Here is an 18,623-nt window from a genome sequence, read left to right on the forward strand (position 1 = left end):
ACAGAGGCCAGCGGGAGGTGGGGACTGGCCTGGAAGAGAGGCGACGGGGGAGGGGTACAGCTATGCTCATGCCAACAGTTCAGTAATAATGATGATAATTCTGGGGCAGAAAGATCCCTGGACTGGAAGTTAGGAGGCCTGAGTCTTAACCTTAGCTCTGCCACTAAAGGGACCACGTGCTCTCGGGCTTGTCACTCTGCCCCTCCGCACCTCAGTGTCCTCATCTGCTATGAAAGTGAGCTTGCCCTGATGGCAAGGAAAGGTCTTCCAGTGCAAGGGTTTTCTAGTGAAGGTCTTCAGTCTGATGACATTACAGTTTTTCGAGTACTTCTACATACCTTATTTTGTGTGTTGAGTCCTCCTTAAAACTCCACAATGTAGGGTATTTGGCAGATAACAAGACTAAGCTTCCCAGTGGTTGGACAGTTATGGGCAAACTATGACAGAGCACAACAAATTATCTCAACTTCTAGCCACTTCTGGCTCATGCTGCCCTTGTAGGGGAGAGACGTCCCTCCCCAATGATGGGTCAAAGAGAACTGTCACAGGAGTAAATGCTAAAGAGGCTTTGTTCCCTTGGGATCAGGGTTTCAAGGGTCCAGGCCGTTCCCTAAGTCCTTCTGATGTCCTTTCACACTTTTGGAGCTCACGGCAGGACTCAGCTTAGCTCCACATTCCCAAGTTTGTCTGCTTCTTGGGCTTCAGAGATGGAAAGCAGAACTCATAGCAGCAGTTAAGACACCTGCCAAATTGCTGGCTGTGGCTTAACTGGTGACTGAACTCTGGTCCTCTGCCTTTACTCCAGAGGTAGGACGTATTGGTAAGTGTGACGGTGGTGTTGGCCTCTACTGCCTTGGTTCAGAGCGTCCCATAAACCTAGGTCAGGGTCATGGCCGGGGGAAGGTGTTTCTTCTCACCGCCCTCCATCCTCACTCAAGGAGATAAAGCCCACCCTCCGTTTAGGAGGTGGGGTGGCCATAGACATGGTTCATAGCAATAGCTAGGCACGCTAGGGTAACTGAGCATGGAACCCCACCACCCCCTACTCCACATGACAGACTGAGGGTCCTTCTGTCTTTGGACACTGTCACGGGCTGAATTGTATCCCCCCAAATTCTTAGGGTGAGTTTTTAACCTCCGGGACCTCAGAGTGCGACTGTATTTGGAGATAGGGCCTTTAAAGAGGGAACAATGTTAAAATGGGGTCTTTAGGATGAGTCTGAATCCAATATGACTTATAAGAAGAGGAAATCAGGACACAGACACACACAGAGGAAAGATCTTGTGAAGAGGGAATATGCAGACATCTCTACAAGTCAGGGAAAGAGGCCTCCGGAAAAACCAACCCTGCCTATGCCTTAGTCTTGGACGTCTAGCCTCCGGAATCACCAGAAAATAAATTTCTGTTAAGTCACCCAATCTGTGCTAAGTTGTTATAGCAGCCCCGGCAAAGTAATACAGACACCTGCTGCAGACTCATGACCCCCAGCCCCACCGCGTCTAGTACCTCCCAGGCCCCTTCCAGGGCCGCCCTGCATTCTTCTCCAAACCTCCTTCCGCCCCATAGCTCCAGACTCATCAAGTTCTTGGGGTCCAAAAAACTAGCCCCACAAGCCCAATCTCCCTTTCTAGAGGCTTTGAGGAGTGCAAGTTTCTGCCTCCGAGTGGACTGAGGGAGGGTCAGCTGCCCCCGAGGCTCCTGGAGGAGTGAGGAGAGACTAGGAAATACATAGACAACAGCCCAATTGATATTTTGAGTTGCCCCAAATGTGATGACTGACGTTCCACCCCCCAGGAGTCCTCAGCCAGGCCACCAGTGGTAACACGTGAGTAGACGGGTCCCACTGTCCAGGGGCACATTGCCCTCTCAAGTGATAAATACAGGGTTTCTAGGGAGCAGGGTAGGACCCCAAAAACTGGCAGAGAAGCTGAACCTACACAGTCCTCTTACTCTTTGAGGGTGCACAGACCCCCAAGTCCCATTCCAGACCCAGCCCGCCCCTGCAGGAGGGAAAGGGGCTGAGGGGAGGAAGAGAGACGCCTTGTTAAACTCACTGTGTTTGTTCCGGGGCCCGGATATTGACGCAAGAGGCCTTATCATTGGGTCCTCAGGCTGGGCTGGGCAAGGCAGGGCAGATCTGAGAGTTAAGGAGATTCGGTCCCCACCGGCCTGTGGGAGAGAAGAAAAGAGAAGGGGCAAGGAAGGCCACGACAGAGCAAGGCAGAAGCTGCTGGTTGGGCCCACGATGAAAACACTCGTTCTTTTGCTGCTTGTGCTCCTGGACTTGGGACTGACTCAAAAAACACTCCACAGGTGAGGCCACGTCCCCAGCACTGTGTCCAGCTGGGGCAGCTCCCTGCCCTCAAGCCTAGGGCTGCCCTGGGAGAGGAAAGATGACGGGGAATTGAAGAGGAGAAGAAACTAAGGGCCATCTTGTGTTGGCCTTGACCCCCAGCCCACGACAAGCCAGCCCTCTGCCTCCATCTCTGACAGAAACTGCTGCCCAAGGCCCAGGGAGCCTCTCTTGTCAGTAAAGAGCAGGAACCTGCAGCTTGGTGTGGAGCTCACGAGACCGAATACTTGCTCGAAAGACTGACCATGGCTGCCCCCCAATAGTCTTTCTGCCCTTTTATGTCATCCCCTGACAAGGTTCATGTAAAATTGCAGAACATTTTCCTAGAAAATCTCAAAGAGCTTGTCTGTGAGGGGGAGGGCCAATTCAAGTCTAAGATTCTAAGAATCTTCAGGAGGCAGAGATCAGACTGACAGGCTGGGGGCCGAGAGGGCACCAATTCTGGCCAAACTCTGGCATGCTGCCTTGCAGAACTTCTCCTGTGTCATTTCCCAGTTTGCCTCTGGAAAAATGGGGTGGGGAGAGGGCAGGGTCCGAGAGAGGCAGAAAGGCATCTCCTCCTCACACGGGGCTTTGTCCTCAGGGTGCCCCTCAGGAGGCATCCGTCCCTCCGGAAGAAGCTGCGGGCACGGGGCCAGCTCTCTGAGTTCTGGAAATCCCAGAATTTGGACATGATCCAGTACACCGAGGCCTGCACGATGAGCCAGGGTGCCAACGAGCCCCTCATCAACTACATGGATGTGAGGAGTCCCGGGGCAGGGGCTGGGGATGGGGGAGGTGGGAGGATGGTTTGGCCTTTGGGAATGGCCAGTGTCGGCCAGCAACACCGAAGGTCAGTGTGGATTTCTCCTCTAGGATAACCCATAGGGACTGATCCCCTGGGTCCCTGTGGATTTGACCGAGCAAGCCCCAATGCGCCCAACCGTGTAGAGCTCTCTGCAAAAGAAAAGGGATGAGCAGGGCAAGCATGTCAGTCAGAAGGGCCCTGCTGCATGTCCTGGGACACATGACTTAACCTTCACCGGCTTCCCTTCCCTGATTGCAGAACACAGGCATCACCACCTCTTCTGCTTTGCTCGTAGAGTGATTATGAGGAATAATGCAAACAAAAGCTAAAGATAAGCAGGGGCTGAGAGGCTGATTTGATCGTCTCCCGTATAGCCCTTTCTCTGCTCCTTCTCCCTTTTGTTGACACTCCCGAGACTCTGTAAGCTCCAGTCTGTGCTAGCCCAGGCTCTGGCCCCGGAGAGCTCTCCCTAGGCCCCCTGGTGAGCACCTTCCCCTTTCCCACCACCTACACTCTCCTCCCTTCCCTCCTTCCCCCATAGACAGAATACTTTGGCTCCATCTCCATTGGCTCTCCACCGCAGAACTTCACCGTCATCTTTGACACTGGCTCCTCCAACCTCTGGGTCCCTTCCGTGTACTGCACGAGCCCAGCCTGCAGTAAGTAGGGCCAGGGTCAATGGCAGCCAGGGCCTGGCCCTCTGGGGGAAGGGAGCTTGATTTCCAGAAACTGGCCATCCAGGCTGCACCAGCTTCCCCTCTCCACCTCTGAGTCCGCCCTGGGACCTTCACCTATGGTGAAAACAAGGCTGAGCCAGGGACAGAGCTAAAATCTGACTGCTATCCAGGCCAGCAACTTTCGTACTGACCCGAATTAATAGGGGAAAACTCAGCCACTGAAAACACAAAGTCGATACAAATCTTTGAACACACGATGACTCGCTCCCTTTGGAACACCCGAAAGAATGTGGGAGAAAGTTCCTTTCAAATGGCTGTTTCTGGGCAGGTCGATGGGTTGGGTTCTAGTGCTGACTATTCACCTGCTTCGGGAGGGCTTGGTGGCCTACCTCCCAGGATATCAGAGGTGGGGCTGACGGGGCACAATGTAGGGGTGGGTTTATTTGGCCAGAGGTAACTCAGACGTCTTTGTTAGCGTCGGAAAGGGAAGAGCTAAGGAAAGATGTCTTAGTCTGTGCTGGATAAATTCTAGAGGCACAATGTCTCAGAAAACCCCAAAATTGGGTGTCTACAGGTTAGGCAAGGAATTGAGAGTAGTTGCCCGGCATGGTATTTATTTATCTCTGAGTTTCTTTTGAATACCAGGCTCTGACCCATACTAGTTGGTGGAGACTTCTGCTGGCGCCTGATACATGATGCTTATCTTGGTGTGCCTCATGAGGTCACTGTGAGCAATCACATTTCCCAGGGACAATTATTTGTTCTCCATTTAGGCCACCACATGTGGCTAGAGGAGAATGTAGTAACTAGCTAAGGAGGGCCATGGCCAACCTTTCTAGACGCCCCCACTCAATCTGGGAGTTGAGGGAATAGACCCTGCATCTCTGTGGTATCAGGGCAGGGACGGAGGCAGTGAGCTGATGTCCAGGCAAGAACAGCATCCTTGCTTTTCCAGAGACACACGCCAGGTTCTACCCTTCCCAGTCCAACACATACAGCGCGCTGGGGAATCATTTCTCCATTCAGTACGGGACTGGGAGCTTGTCTGGAATCATTGGAACCGACCAAGTCTATGTGAGTACAATTCCTTCCTCTTTTGTCTTTTGGCCAGAAACTTGGGGGACAGAATATTTTGCAGAGCTGTTAGGGGAACAGTTTCAGATCTGCCTCTGGAAGAGGTGGAAACAGGGAGTTGGCTTCCAGGGAAAGGGGGAAGCCTGGCCAGGAGGGAGTAGCACTTCCTGTTTGAGATAACGGCAGTGGGCCAGTCTGCTCAGTGTGCTGAGTTCTAGAGAGGCAGCAAAGAGGAATCCACGGAGAAACAGTGCACAGGGCAGAAAGCCTGGTGGCAGGCTTTCAAGAATGAGTTAAGGCAAAGAAAAAAAAAAAAGAAGGAGTCCAAGATGCTTACTCTCAGTGCAGTAAGACAAGAAAAAAGAAACTAAGGGTATTAGGATTATAAAGGAAGAAATTACACTGTCATTATTCACATATGACAAAATTCTACATGTAAAAAATCCAAAAATATCTACAGACAATTGGGGTTATTAATTAATTAACAAAGTTGCTGAATACTAGATTAATGAACAAAATGATTTGAATTTCTATATATCAGGAAAACATGGAAAATAGATTTTTTAAAACCTATTTATTTTTGAGAGATAGAGACAGAAAGTGAGTGGGAAAGGGGCAAAGAGACAGGGAGACACAGAATCCCAAGCAGTCTCTAGGCTCTGAGCTCTCAGCACAGAGCCGGACGCGGGGCTCAAACTCACAAACCGCAAGGTCATGACCTGAGCCAAAGTCGGACACTTAACTGACTAAGCCACCCGGGCGCCCCTGGAAAATAGATCTTTAATGACATTATTTATAACACCATCAGAAACATCAAATACCTAGACATAAATTTAACAAAAATGTTAAATGTTTCAAGATCTCTATTCTAAATACACTACAAAACATTATTGAGTGAGACTAAGGAAGAGCTACATAAATTGAAATGACTCAGTATTTCATGACTCAGTATTATAGATAAGTCAAAGTTTTTTCAAATTGATCAATAGATCTGTTAATCAAAAAAATGGCAATTTTTATTAGAAATTGATGAGCTAATTCTAAAATTTATATGGATATGTAATACACTCAGACCATCTAGACGAAGAAACACACTATAAATATTAAGACCTATTATGAAGTTCTAGTAATTGAGATAATGTGGTATTGGCACAAGATAAGCAAATAGACAAACGGGACAAAAGAGAAAATTAAGAAACTACTCTGAATTATGTTGAACATGAAACTGCAGTGCAGTGGAGGAAATGACAGTGTATTTATTAAATGGTTCTAGCTCATTTGGATTTCCATATAACCAACCAACAAACAAAAGAATCTTGGCTCCTATCTCACACATCAACAAACCTTCTGATACATTGTAGGTGTTAATATGAAAAGTGAAATAAGAAAGCTTTTAGAAGAAAACATAGGAAACTGTCTTCAGGACCTTAGGGTAGGCAAAAGTTTCTGCAACATGTTACAAAAACCACTAATTAAAGAGGGGAAAAAATGATAAATTTGACTACACCGTAATTCATATCTTCTGCTCACCGAGAAACACCAGCCAAGTCTGGAAGAAGATGTTTGTAATACATCTATCCAAAAAAGGACTTGATTCCAGAATAAAAAATTCCTACCAATCAATAAAAAAAATGCAGATAACCCGCTTCACACAAGAGGATATCCAAATATTCAGTTTCATTAGTATTAGGAAATACAAATTAAAACCACAACATAACCCACTGCATATCCACGAAAAGACTAAAATGGAAAAGATAGGTAATATCCAGTGTCATTGAGAATCTGAAGCAACTGGGACTCTCAAACGTTGGTATGGGAAATGTCAATTGGTACAATCACTTTGGAAAACTCATTGTCAGTATTTACTCAGGCAAAACACTTACATACCCTGTTATCTAGCAGTTTTCTCCTAAGCATAAACCCAACATGTACACTAGAAGACATGTACAAGCATTACTGTTAGCAATAGTCAATACCGAAAACAACCCAAATATCCATCCATGGTAGAATGGATGATGATGATGTAGTCGTACCATGGAATGCTAGTGACAATGAGCAAAGTTACAACAGACTGCACCAGTATGTTGAGTGACAGGAGCCATATAAACAAGAATTCATCCTATAAGATTCCATTGATACAAAAACTCAAGAAGAGGCAAAGGCAGTATAGGTGGGGAAACCAGGAGATGGGTTACTCTTGAGGAAAGGCGCCATGATTTGCAGGGTGTGTGATTTGCAGGGTGCATGAAGGGGCTTCCGGTTCGGGAGCTTGCTGACCAGGGCGAGTACAGTTTGTGAAAATTCTCTGCACTCTCCACTTACGATTTCTGTATTACACTGCAACTTTTAAAAGCTTACATAAAAAAAATAAGGTTGTGAGAATGTGGTGAAATCACGGTGCCCATTGAATCAAGAAAAGTTGGGTGGGGGAAACATTCTGTTCAGGCCAGAGGGAGAATTCGGGAATCTGAGATTGTTTGCCAAAGATCTCCCATGCAGTTTTCTCTCGGGCTTTCTCCCATTAGGTGGAAGGACTGCTTGTGGTCGGCCAGCAATTTGGAGAGAGTGTCACGGAGCCTGGCCAGACCTTTGTGAACGCAGAGTTTGATGGAATTCTGGGCCTGGGATACCCCTCCTTGGCTGTGGGAGGGGTGACCCCGGTGTTCGACAACATGATGGCACAGAACCTTGTGGACATACCCATGTTTTCTGTGTACATGAGCAGGTAGGCCCGTCAAGCCCACCAAGGTCATGGTCAGTTATGACTACAGGGAGACAACATGGTCCAGTCAAAAGAACACCAGACTTAGTAGTCAAGTACCCGGCTTGGATCTCTTTCTTGACCTATTACCAGCTGTGTGACCTTGGGTTTACCCTCTCTGGATGTTGAGGAAATGGGGTTTGCCTCACCTTGTAAATTGTACCACACTGAACTAATATGAGGGATCTCTGGGACTGACTACTCACTTATGCAATGAACAAATATTTATCAAGCTCCTATTCTGTGCTGACTGTGATACTGGGCACCAGGAGCACAATAAAACAAGGAAGACAGCCCCTGCCCTCAGGAAGCGTGATTCCAGTGGTAAGATGCAGGAAAAAATTCGAAAGTAAGCTGACAATAAAATGATGAAATGTTAAGGCACTAATAAAATACAATAGAATATCACTCAGCCTGAAAAAGGAAGGAAATTCTAACGCAAGCTACAAATGGATGAACCTTGAGGACATTATGCTAAGTGAAATAAGCCAGAAAACAAGCACTGTATGATTCCACTTGCATGAAGCTCCCTACAGGGTCAGATTCAGAGAGACAGAAACCAAGATGGAGGCTGCCAGGTGCGAGGGACAGAGGGGGGTGGGGAATAGAAAGTTATTGTTCAAGGAGTATGGAGTTTCCCTGTGCAGGATGAAAAGCTTCTGAAGACCGGCTCGCCACAATATGAATATCTAGAACACCAGTGAACTGTACAGTTTTCAATGGTCAATTTATACAATTGTTTTAAATTGCTTGCTGTAGTTGGAAAAGGTCATAAGGCTCGCATGCCTGGGATCTGGAAAGACTCACCTAACCTTCATCCCTACATAGGAAGGAGATTTCTTACCTTTCTGACTCCCTCCCAGTGAGATCTGGTCTGAGCTGACCCAGCTTTAGCGTAAGCCCATTTCCCTTTTTCTCCACTCCTATGTGGAGAGACTTAAATTTCCTCTATTATACTGCATGGCTGCAGTTGGGACCAGCCCAGGCAGAGCTGGGAGCGGGACGGCAGGTGGCCCAGACATCTCTGCTGCTCCCTAACAGGTTCCTGAGCAGCTCCCTTCCAGCCGGGAGAGACAAAGGTTAGGATGGGAAATAGCAGAGGCTTTGCAGTCTGACTGATCTGGATTTAAGCCCTGAGCCTCAGTTTCCTCAAATGGCCACAAGGATGATGTAAGAGATAAATAGGATTAAGCAGATAACATTCTTTGCCCAGTGCCCTGCACAAAGGCCATCAACAAACAGTTCTTCCCCCAACCCCCACTAAAACCACTTTTCTATGATGCTCACGGATTCCCAGTTCCCCTTCCCCTTTACCACCCTGACTTGTAGCGCCCAGAGTTTTGTATTTTTCTGATCATTTTCCTCTTGAAAATGAATCAGTTTCATGTCCTATTTGCCCAGAATCCCGTTAGGTGCCAGAACATAATCCGAAAAATCAACATCGGTGAAGATTTATAAATTTTCAAGCTCTAGTAAGTCACGTTGCATTCACATTAGCTTCTTCACCTTAACACGATGGAGAGAATAACCCGGAAGCTCCAGGCACCAGGCACCACCAAAACAATAGTGGGAAAGATACTTGGGGGGAAAGGCTTTGGGGGGTGCCTCAAGTCACATGGTGTGTGCACCCCTCAGATGGCCTTGGCCTTGGTTCCGCGTGAGTGTTGCATGACCAGAGCTGTCATCACCCTTTCCCACCTTCCTAGCCCTTTTATGCAAGAAGAAAACATTCACAAATCATTACGCAGACCTGTTTCTATCCTTTTGCCAGAAAAGATCCAGACTAATCAACTTGCAGTAGTGGGGAACTCTGGTCTCAAAGCCTAGGCTGATATTTCCCCTCTATAGGTACTTGGTGTGAGTGATCAGACCAAGAAATAGGGCACTGGCTGAGGCTTTTTCCTGGGGTTTTCCAGTGGCCCTTCCCTGACAGCCTGCCTTTCTTTCCATGTAGTGACCCAGAAAGTGGTGTGGGGAGTGAGCTGATTTTCGGAGGCTATGACCATTCCCATTTCTCTGGGAATCTGAACTGGGTCCCGGTCACCAAGCAAGGCTACTGGCAGATTGCACTGGATGTGTGAGTATTCTCGTTATGGTATGACAGAAGAACTCAGGATGGGCACCACTCAAATTGGGTTAATTGAATTGACCTGAATCAAAGTGCTGGTCCCTGGGAGAGGATGCTGGGGGCTCGTTGTGCAGGGCTAGAAGCATGGAGGGGCTGAGCGGGGGTGCAAGAGGGGCCTCGGTCTCCAGGGCGGCAGGCACATGGTACCAAGTTTCAGCTTCCCTCCTTGCACACGTGGTGCTCCCTCAAGTCAATACGAACACTCAGCCAACTACTCGGGGCTCATTTAACACTAATTAATACATAGGTCAAAGGGCGAGTGACACGGGGGTGCAGGTGTGAACTGAATTCAGATTTTGCCTCCATGGAGTGTGTACAGAAGATGAGACACACACACAAACCCCCACCAGGTGAAGTGGAGGGTGGACCGTGGTCCATGAGATGTGCCACCAAAGTGGCCTTGGCAGACAGGGCAAAACATCTCCTACCTGAAGAACTCCTCAAGCAAGGGTTTCATGAAGGAGGTAACATTGACAGGGTCTTGACATACATACATGCATACATACGTGTGTGTGTGTGTGTGTGTGTGTGTGTGTGTGTGTCTGGGCATGGAGCAACCAAGGAGGTGGGACCAGTGGCCGGTCACACACCTAGCACTGGACTAGACCGTGCAGGAGTTCAAAGAAACGCAAGTCTCAATTCAGCCAAGAATAAGCTCCTGCAAGGGGAGGTGAGGCCATGTGCTTGGCACAAGGGATAAACAGCAAAAAGCTTCGGTGTTCACTGTCTACTGAGGGTTTTTCAAACCGTAAGGACTTACCCATTTATGAGTCATGACCTCATTTTAGGGGATCATGACGTACATTTTTCATGAACTGGACTAAAATAGAAAATATCAGAGTGCAGTTCGCATGTTAAGGTTGAGCACTGTTTCATTTTTTATTTTTATTTCTTGCATGTGTGTGGGTGCGTGTACTGGGTCCGAGAGTACATGTATTTCTGCTATGGGTATCAGCCACAGAAAAACTGAGAAACACTCATGTGTAAGACAGTCAAAATGGAAATCACGAGTGTATATTTGAGAGCCTGTAGAGGATGAGAGCAGCTGGGGAGACTTCAGGGCTGGGGAGGAGGAATCTGGGGTGGGGGAGTGGGGAGGGCGGCTCACGACATTTTCCTTGCCCTCAGAATCCAGGTGGGAGGCACAGTGATGTTCTGCTCTGAGGGCTGCCAGGCCATTGTGGACACAGGGACTTCCCTCATCACGGGCCCCTCCGACAAGATCAAGCAGCTGCAGAAGGCCATTGGGGCAGAGCCCATGGATGGAGAAGTCAGTGCCTGCCGGGGTTGGGGGGAGGCGGGAGCAGGGGAACTAGGCCCTCTCTTGGGAGGTGGGAGGCCTCTAAATGGATCCTCTGTGCTGTGTTTTAGTATGCTGTGGAGTGTGCCAACCTCAACGTCATGCCGGATGTCACCTTCATCATCAACGGAGTCTCCTACACCCTCCAACCGACTGCCTACACCCTGCTGGTAAGAACTGTTTCCTTATTCTGCAAGTCACAGGGCCGTCCCTTCCCCACGAGGAGCCTGCTACTTCCTCTTTTCGGTAGCCTGCACTTACCTTGAGCCCCCCTCCCATCTTACCCTGTGCCGAAGCAGCAGTGCCCCCTCTAGAAAGGACAAAGCTGCCTGTGGTGGAAAGGCCACCGGCTGGTTCTCTCTCATTTCCTGTCCTGCAGAGAAGCAGAAACAAGCCTCGTACGAGCCATGTAGTGAAGTTTCCGGGCGTTGTCACGTAGGACTTTTCAACCGACCACGTTTAATCCCCTCAAACATCCAGCAAGACTGGATATTATTATCCCATTCTATAGATGAGGATACTGAGACTCGGAAGGTTATGTGGCTCAAGATTTGAGCTGCATGGAGAGGGAGTACAGAACCAGGTTATATCTTCTAACATTCAGATTAACATTCTTCTCAAACAAGAAAGTGTCTTTTGCGCAGTGGATTCCTAAGTCGGTAGAGTGGGGTAGAAAGGGAATTCCTGGGGAAATCTGTGATCGTTTCACACCACCGTTGGCCCAGATTCCCAACATCACATGGAGTTCTTTGGTGACACTCAACACGCTAACTTTACCCAAGAGCCACTCACAGCACCTGGGTGATTGCACCAGAATGGAGGTGCTAAGGTGTAGAGGACTTTGGGGACTTACCGACCCCCACATCTTGTTCTCCATTAACTGCTTCCCCAAGCCACCAAATATAATTCACAGACAATGCAAGTGAAAACAAATGTGGGGTGGTGGGGGTTTTTTTGGCTTTTATTTAAATTCCAGTTCGTGGGGCACCTGGGTGGTTCAGTTGGTTAAGCATCCAAGCCTTGATTTCAGCTCAGGTCATGATCTCACAGTTTGTGAGTTCGAGCCCTGCGTCGGGCTCTGCGCTGACAGCACGGAGCCTCCTTGGGATTCTTTCTCTCCCTTTCTGTGCCTCTCCCCACCCCCTTCTCTCTCTCAAAATAAATTTTTTAAAAACTTAAAAAAAATAAATTCCAGTTAGTTAACGTACAGTGTAATATTAGTTTCAGCTATGGAGTACGATGATTCAACGCTTCCATACAATACCCTGTGCCCTCCTTAATCCCCATCACCTAATTCTCTCATCTCCCCACCCACCTCCCCTCTTTCTGGTAACATCAGTTTGTTTTCTATAGTTAAGCTAAACAAACCATCAGTTGGTTTTCTATAGTTTCTTGGTTTGCCTCTCTCTCTTTTTTTCCCCCTTTGTTCATTTGTTTTGTTTCTTAAACTCCACATATAAGGGAAATCATATGGTATTTGTCTCTCTCTCAGTCACTTATTTTCCTTAGCATAAAACTCTCTAGCTCCATCCATGTCATTGCAAATGGTAAGATTTCATTATTTTTATGGCTGAGTAATATTCCATTATAAATATATATATATATATATACACATATATATACACGCATATATATATATACATACATATATATATGTATATACACACACTACATTTTCCACATTTTCTTTATCCATTCATCAGCCAATGGACACTTGGGCTGTTTTCTTAATTTGGCTATTGTAGATAATGCTGCTATAAACATTGGGGTGCAAACATCCCTTTAAATTAGTATTTTTGTATTCTTTGGATAAATACTTAGCAGTGTAATTGCATAAAAATCCTAGAGGAGAACACAGGCAGTAACCTCTTTGACATCAGCCTTAGCAACTTATTTCTAGATGTGTCTCCTAAGGTCAGGGAAAGAAAAACAAAAATAAACTATTGGGAACTCGTCAAAATAAAAAAGCTTCTGCAGTGAAGGAAACAATCGAGAAAACTAAAAGGCAACCTACAGAAAGGGGGAAGATATTTGCAAATGATCTATGTGATGAAGGATTAGTATCCAAAACATATAAAGAACTTCTAAAACTCAACACCCAGGAAACAAATAACCCAATTAAAAAATGGGCAGAAGACATGAATAGACATCTCTCCAAAGACATCCAGATGGCCAACTGACACATGAAAAGATGCTCAACATCGCTGATCAACAGGGAAATACAAATCAAAACCACAATGAGATATCACCTCCCACCTGTCAGAATGGCTAACATCAACAACACCAGAAACAACGGTGTTGGCGAGGATGTGGAGAAAGGGGAGCCCTTCTGCATTGGTGGTAAGAATGCAAACTGGTACAGCCACCCTGGAAAATTGTATGGAGCTCCCTCAAAAAGTTAAAAATAGAACTACCTTACAATCCAGCAATTGCACTACTAAAAAAAGCAAACGTTTTGCTTTAGAAAACAGCTTCATGTCAAGTCCCTAAGCATCTCCAACAAAGGGATTCTGGAGCTGTCACTGTGAACCCCAAACTGAGGATAAGCTAGACATTTGAACCGTGCCAAATTCATCAGCCTATACACCCTTCAGGACTCCGGCACCCCACCTTCGCAAGAAGGTGCTTTAAGGCCTCTGTGAATTTCCTCTACCCTCATCAGCAACCTCAAATCTCAAATCGTTGCTGGAAAGACCACACCTGCTCGGTAGACCCCAAGTCTTTGCCAAACTAAAAAAATAAGACTGGAGAAAGTTATACCCTTCTCGTGGAAAAATGACTGCCTACTTGCTTTATATCTAAAAAAGGATTCTTCCCAGAACACAAAATAGCAGTGTAACATCTCTCCCTTAAAAAATTGAGTTGAGGTTCACAAAGAAAGCAGAATTCCAGCCAACATCTTCTAAAGCCAAACCTTTTGCTCTTCCCATCAGGCAACAAAGTTTCACTTTTTCTGATTATCAAACGGAGGTGGGGGGGGGGAGGGGAAGCGGGAGACGTGTATAACAGATGAACAGTTGGCAAAATTGTAGACCTTAGAAGCCCAGGCCCACATGTATGAAACTATGCAGGCACTTTGCGGGGTAAACAAGTAGAGATGCATGAAGCAGGAGGAAGAACCAACCAGCCAAAGTGGTGACCGCATGGAACGGTCCAGGGCCAGTTGCCCCCACTACCACACAGTACAGCCTCCAGGCAGCACTGCTTCCCTTTCTCCCTACATGTCACTTACATCTTTTTTCCAACCCCAGGACTTTGTGGATGGAATGGAGTTTTGCAGCAGTGGCTTTCAAGGTCTTGACATCCAGCCCCCAGCTGGGCCCCTCTGGATCCTGGGTGATGTCTTCATTAGACAGTTTTATTCAGTCTTTGATCGTGGGAATAACCGTGTTGGGCTGGCCCCGGCAGTCCCCTAAGGAGTGGCCTTGCCCATGTGTCTGCCTGCCTGCTTGCCTGATGCCCTTTAGAAATTCAGCTGTGCCTGGGAGGTTGGGGCATTCTTCACAGCTGTCAGAAAGTCATTGCAATTGTTCCAAAGCCACAACTTGAATTAGGACCAAATAGAGCATGAGAACATACACACCCACTCACACGCTTCACACATTTCACACACACCCACGTCCACACCTCCTCCACCACCATCATGATGGAAGAACTAAGTGGCATGCCCATACTTTGTATTGCTTTTTGCTAGCATTTTCTTTTGGAAATCTCCAAACATGTACCCAAACAGAGATGATAGCACAATAAATCCCTGTGGACCCCAGCCACTTTTCATAACCCACCAGCACGTAGCCAGGCCTGTTTTATCTGGAGCGCCTCTCCTCCTCTCTCCAGCCCACACACCTGCATTATTCTGAGGCAAATTCTTGGTATCATATCGTAAATCATCACTGCAACGATTCACCCATAAATCCTTCTACTATTCTTAAATACGCAATCAGTGTTCAAATGTTGTCTATTGTCTAGGAAATGTTGGGTCATTTTCATGGCTGACTTGTCTGTATCAGGATGCAAATAAAGTTCACAAACTGCATTTATTTGAACTCTGTGTCTCTTTTCATGTGCAGGGTTGACCACACTCTGAACTGTGCGGGGTAAAATCGGGAAGTGTCACCCAACGTGGTTCTCTGAGCCCACCTTTCCTATAAAATGGCAGTTCGCTCAAGAGGCCCGGTTTTGTGGCGAGAATGTTTCATGGGTAGTGCTGGGTACATCCCGTTGTCGCCCAGCAGGAGGCAGATAATGCCCGGTGCCTCTGTGTTCACCATGTTAGGACGGACGAGTTGGCTCTGGGGCCGTTAGCCTCATCTACCCACCACTGATTTCCTTCAGCATTTTACCTAAAGGCTTCGGCAACCACTGACGATCATTGCTTAGATCCACGCTATCTATCATCAGGGCTGCAAAACAGATTTTTTTTTCTAATTCTATTTTTCCTCCTGTATTTGTTAGCTAGCATTCTTCTATTTAAAACACAAAACAAACCACACTTAAAAAAAAAAAACAAAACCATTTGCTTACCATCAGGTACAGCTCCTATAGGAAAGGCAAGCTGACTTGGCTTTTTCCCCTTGTTTACTGGCTTTCAGAATAGTGAATGTGTTTCAACTTACTGCATTTTTTTTTTATATATTCCAAGCATGTTACCCTTGGCCAGCAGGTACCCCTTCAAATTAGTTTCTGTGAATTTTCACTTGACCCCAGCACAAAGCGATGTTCCGGGCCTATTTTCCCAAGGATTCCTCGTTCCTGGTCATGTGCTCATACGTTTGTTGCAAAAGAAAATATTTCAGGGTACAAGGAGAGGATATGGGGGGCGGGGGGGAGGGCTCTGAATGTACCCTTTTCATCTCCCCCCAGGGCCCATGCTGAGGGAGCTGACAGGGTGAATCCTGGCTGCATCCCCACTCCAGTGGGATCTATTGTCACCAAAAACAACATGTCTTTCTTTTCCTTCCTTTTGTTCTTTTTTTTTTTTCAAAATGCAAGTATCTTCAGGGTTTCCTTTATTGTAAATGATGTGAAAGTCCTCCGTGACCCTTCCCCTCAAAGATAAGTAATATTTTTTATCTGAAGCTGTCTGATGCAGACTTTTCCTTTGTACTTACAACAGAGATAGCCATAGGGAAGGAATTTTTTTTTCCTACAAAAAAAGGAATCACTCTGAATACACTTGTGCCTAAACTGCTCCTTTAACAGATTCTACGTAGTCAGCTCTTTCCTTGTAACATCTGCATAGTGTCCACTTAATGATCAAATCCTCCCTTAATGAACATTGGGTTCATTTGGGTTTAATTCAATCCAATCCCATAAATATTTATTTTGTGCCAGGTGCTAAGTGAGACACTCAAAGATCCTCAAGATAAGTGGGACAGATCCCGGCTATCGCTTTTGGCACAGAGGTCATGGAAAACACACCAGGCTTACAGTCAGATACTCCGGATTCACATCTGTGCCCTGCCCTGGATCAATTTGGTGACCTTGGCTGGTCACTTTGTATCTCTGAGATGCCCACCTCATAGTGCTATGGGGAAGAGTCAATGAGTTTACCTGGATGGAAGCACCTAGCTCATAATGTTAGTTCTCCTTCCCCTGTAAGCATGAGGTCAAAGTAGATCACAGCTACACACGCACATGCGCGCACACACACACACACACACACACACTTTTTGGTTTTGTTTTTCTTTTATCTTTTCCTTTCTTTCTTTCTTTCTTTCTTTCTTTCTTTCTTTCTTTTTCTCTTTCTTTCCTAAATTATTGCTTTCAGAATTAATTCAGAACAGCCTGATCCAAATAAACTATCAAAGCAGGATAAAAGAGCAGTGAACATCACAGGCTTGGAGTCACACAGGCCTGGACTTGATTCTTGACTCCAGTTGTGGGACCTCTGCACCTCAGTTTCTTCATCTGTAAAACGGACATGGTGACAGTAACTATCTCATGGGTTCGTTGTGAGGCTCCAATGGCATAATGCTTATGCAGAAACACTTAACTAGCTTGTGCACCTGTGCTCGTCACACAGGGACCAGACCCACACTCGACAGAGGCAAATCTCAGGCAGGGCAGAAGGGCCTAGAGTAAAAAGGTTTTATGACTTCTCCTCTTAAAGCACCCAAGGGCCGTGTAAAGACCAACTGGCAGGCAGCATTCCTGCAGGCTTTCTCCTTAAGGGTGATGTCTGTGCAGCGGGCTACCCCAAAGTATTGCATGTGCCTGTGCCAGCCGGGTACCTGTGGGTCCAGGAGCCTGCGTGCCAGAGGCCTGGAGTATGAGTGTGGTGCATAATCTGTGCCTGCAGGAAGAGAGAGCAGTCCGGAGACTGCCCAAGCTAGTTCTACTCTGAGCACGCAGAGCTGTCTCAGGGGGACGGTTCTGTCTCTCAAGACAGAAGTGACACTTTCAGTCTGTGTGGACTGAACTCTGCTGGCCATGCACCTACTTGCCCTGTTAGCTACAGAGGATTTTCCAAAACGGACCTCTGCTCCTTGTGATCGTCACATCAGCAGTGTCATCCCCTGAAACTCAGGTCCTCATCTCATGCCCCATATCCGATACTAGGTCACAAACCTCTCAGCGATGGGCCAAGCGCTCTGGCCAAGCTTCACCGTGCCCTGGGAATTGTTAAAGGGTCACTGGGGCTGCCATAAGCAAGCACCACAAACTGGGAGGCTTAAAACACAGACATTTATTGTCTCGCGGTTCTGGAAGCTAGAAATCCAAAATCGAGGCGTCAACAAGGCCAGTCTCCCTCTGAAGCCTGTAGGGGAGAATCTGCCTCATCTCTTCCTGGCTTCAAGTGATGGCTGGCAATCCGCGGGGTTCTTTGTCTCACAGCGGTGACACTTCAGTCTCTGCCCGTTGCCCCCCCGGCATTCTTCCTGTGTGTTTCTGTCTCTGCGTCTCTTCTAAGGACCCCAGATGTATTGCCTAAGAGCCCACCTACTCCACTGTGAGCTCATCTCAACTGAACTGATTGCATTTTCCACAACCCCATTTCCAAACAAGGTCATTCCGAGGCACCGGGGGTTAAGACTTCAACATATATTTGGGGCGAACACAATTCAACCTGTAACCCATGTTTTCCTATTTGATTTGGGGCTTATTAAGGTCCTTCCAGGAGCTTTTGGTATTTCGTCTTTCTTCCCTTTCTTCTCTTTGTTTTCCACCCTTGCGAAAAATCTGTAAATGAGACAGAGAAGGTTTTATTACCCTGTTTCTTAAATGGGGAAATTGGAGTATAAAATAATGAAACAGTTTGCCAAACGTAGTAGTGAAAGTGGGATCCATGTCTCCCGCCTCTCATCCCCTGCTTCTAAATTATGCCCCTCCCCCAAGCCCAGGTATTTATCAGTTTAGGGTGTTGCAAGGGTGAGGACAAAAGGTAGAATCTACTCAGTCCCCCCTCCACCCCGGTAATATTTACCTTTTAAAATTAAAACACATTGGAGAGCCTGGGTGACTCCATTGGTTAAGCGTCCAACTTCAGCTCAGGTCACGATCTTGTGGTTCATGAGTTCGAGCCCCGCGTCGGGCTCTGTG

The 18,623-nt window shown here is 47.0% G+C and overlaps 1 protein-coding gene across 2 annotated transcripts; it reads left to right on the forward strand.

The window, feature by feature from the left end:
- The first annotated feature begins 2,118 nt into the window (after positions 1–2,118).
- CTSE (cathepsin E) lies at positions 2,119–15,127 on the forward strand. 2 transcript variants are annotated; one of them, XM_045456216.1, is made up of 9 exons: positions 2,121–2,314; positions 2,938–3,094; positions 3,683–3,800; positions 4,774–4,892; positions 7,418–7,617; positions 9,608–9,730; positions 10,910–11,051; positions 11,153–11,251; positions 14,333–14,609. In XM_045456216.1, exons 1-9 carry the CDS (start codon positions 2,247–2,249, stop codon positions 14,495–14,497), a joined length of 1,191 nt encoding a protein of 396 aa, XP_045312172.1. In that variant the 5' UTR covers positions 2,121–2,246; the 3' UTR covers positions 14,498–14,609. The 2 variants fall into 2 exon arrangements, with proteins under 2 accessions (XP_045312173.1, XP_045312172.1); XM_045456217.1 differs by lacking the exon at positions 10,910–11,051 and having other exon boundaries at positions 2,119–2,314; positions 14,333–15,127.
- Positions 15,128–18,623: the final 3,496 nt, after the last annotated feature.

This window comes from Leopardus geoffroyi, chromosome C3 (assembly GCF_018350155.1).
Source record: "Leopardus geoffroyi isolate Oge1 chromosome C3, O.geoffroyi_Oge1_pat1.0, whole genome shotgun sequence".
In the NCBI taxonomy this organism is placed as follows: domain Eukaryota; kingdom Metazoa; phylum Chordata; class Mammalia; order Carnivora; family Felidae; genus Leopardus; species Leopardus geoffroyi.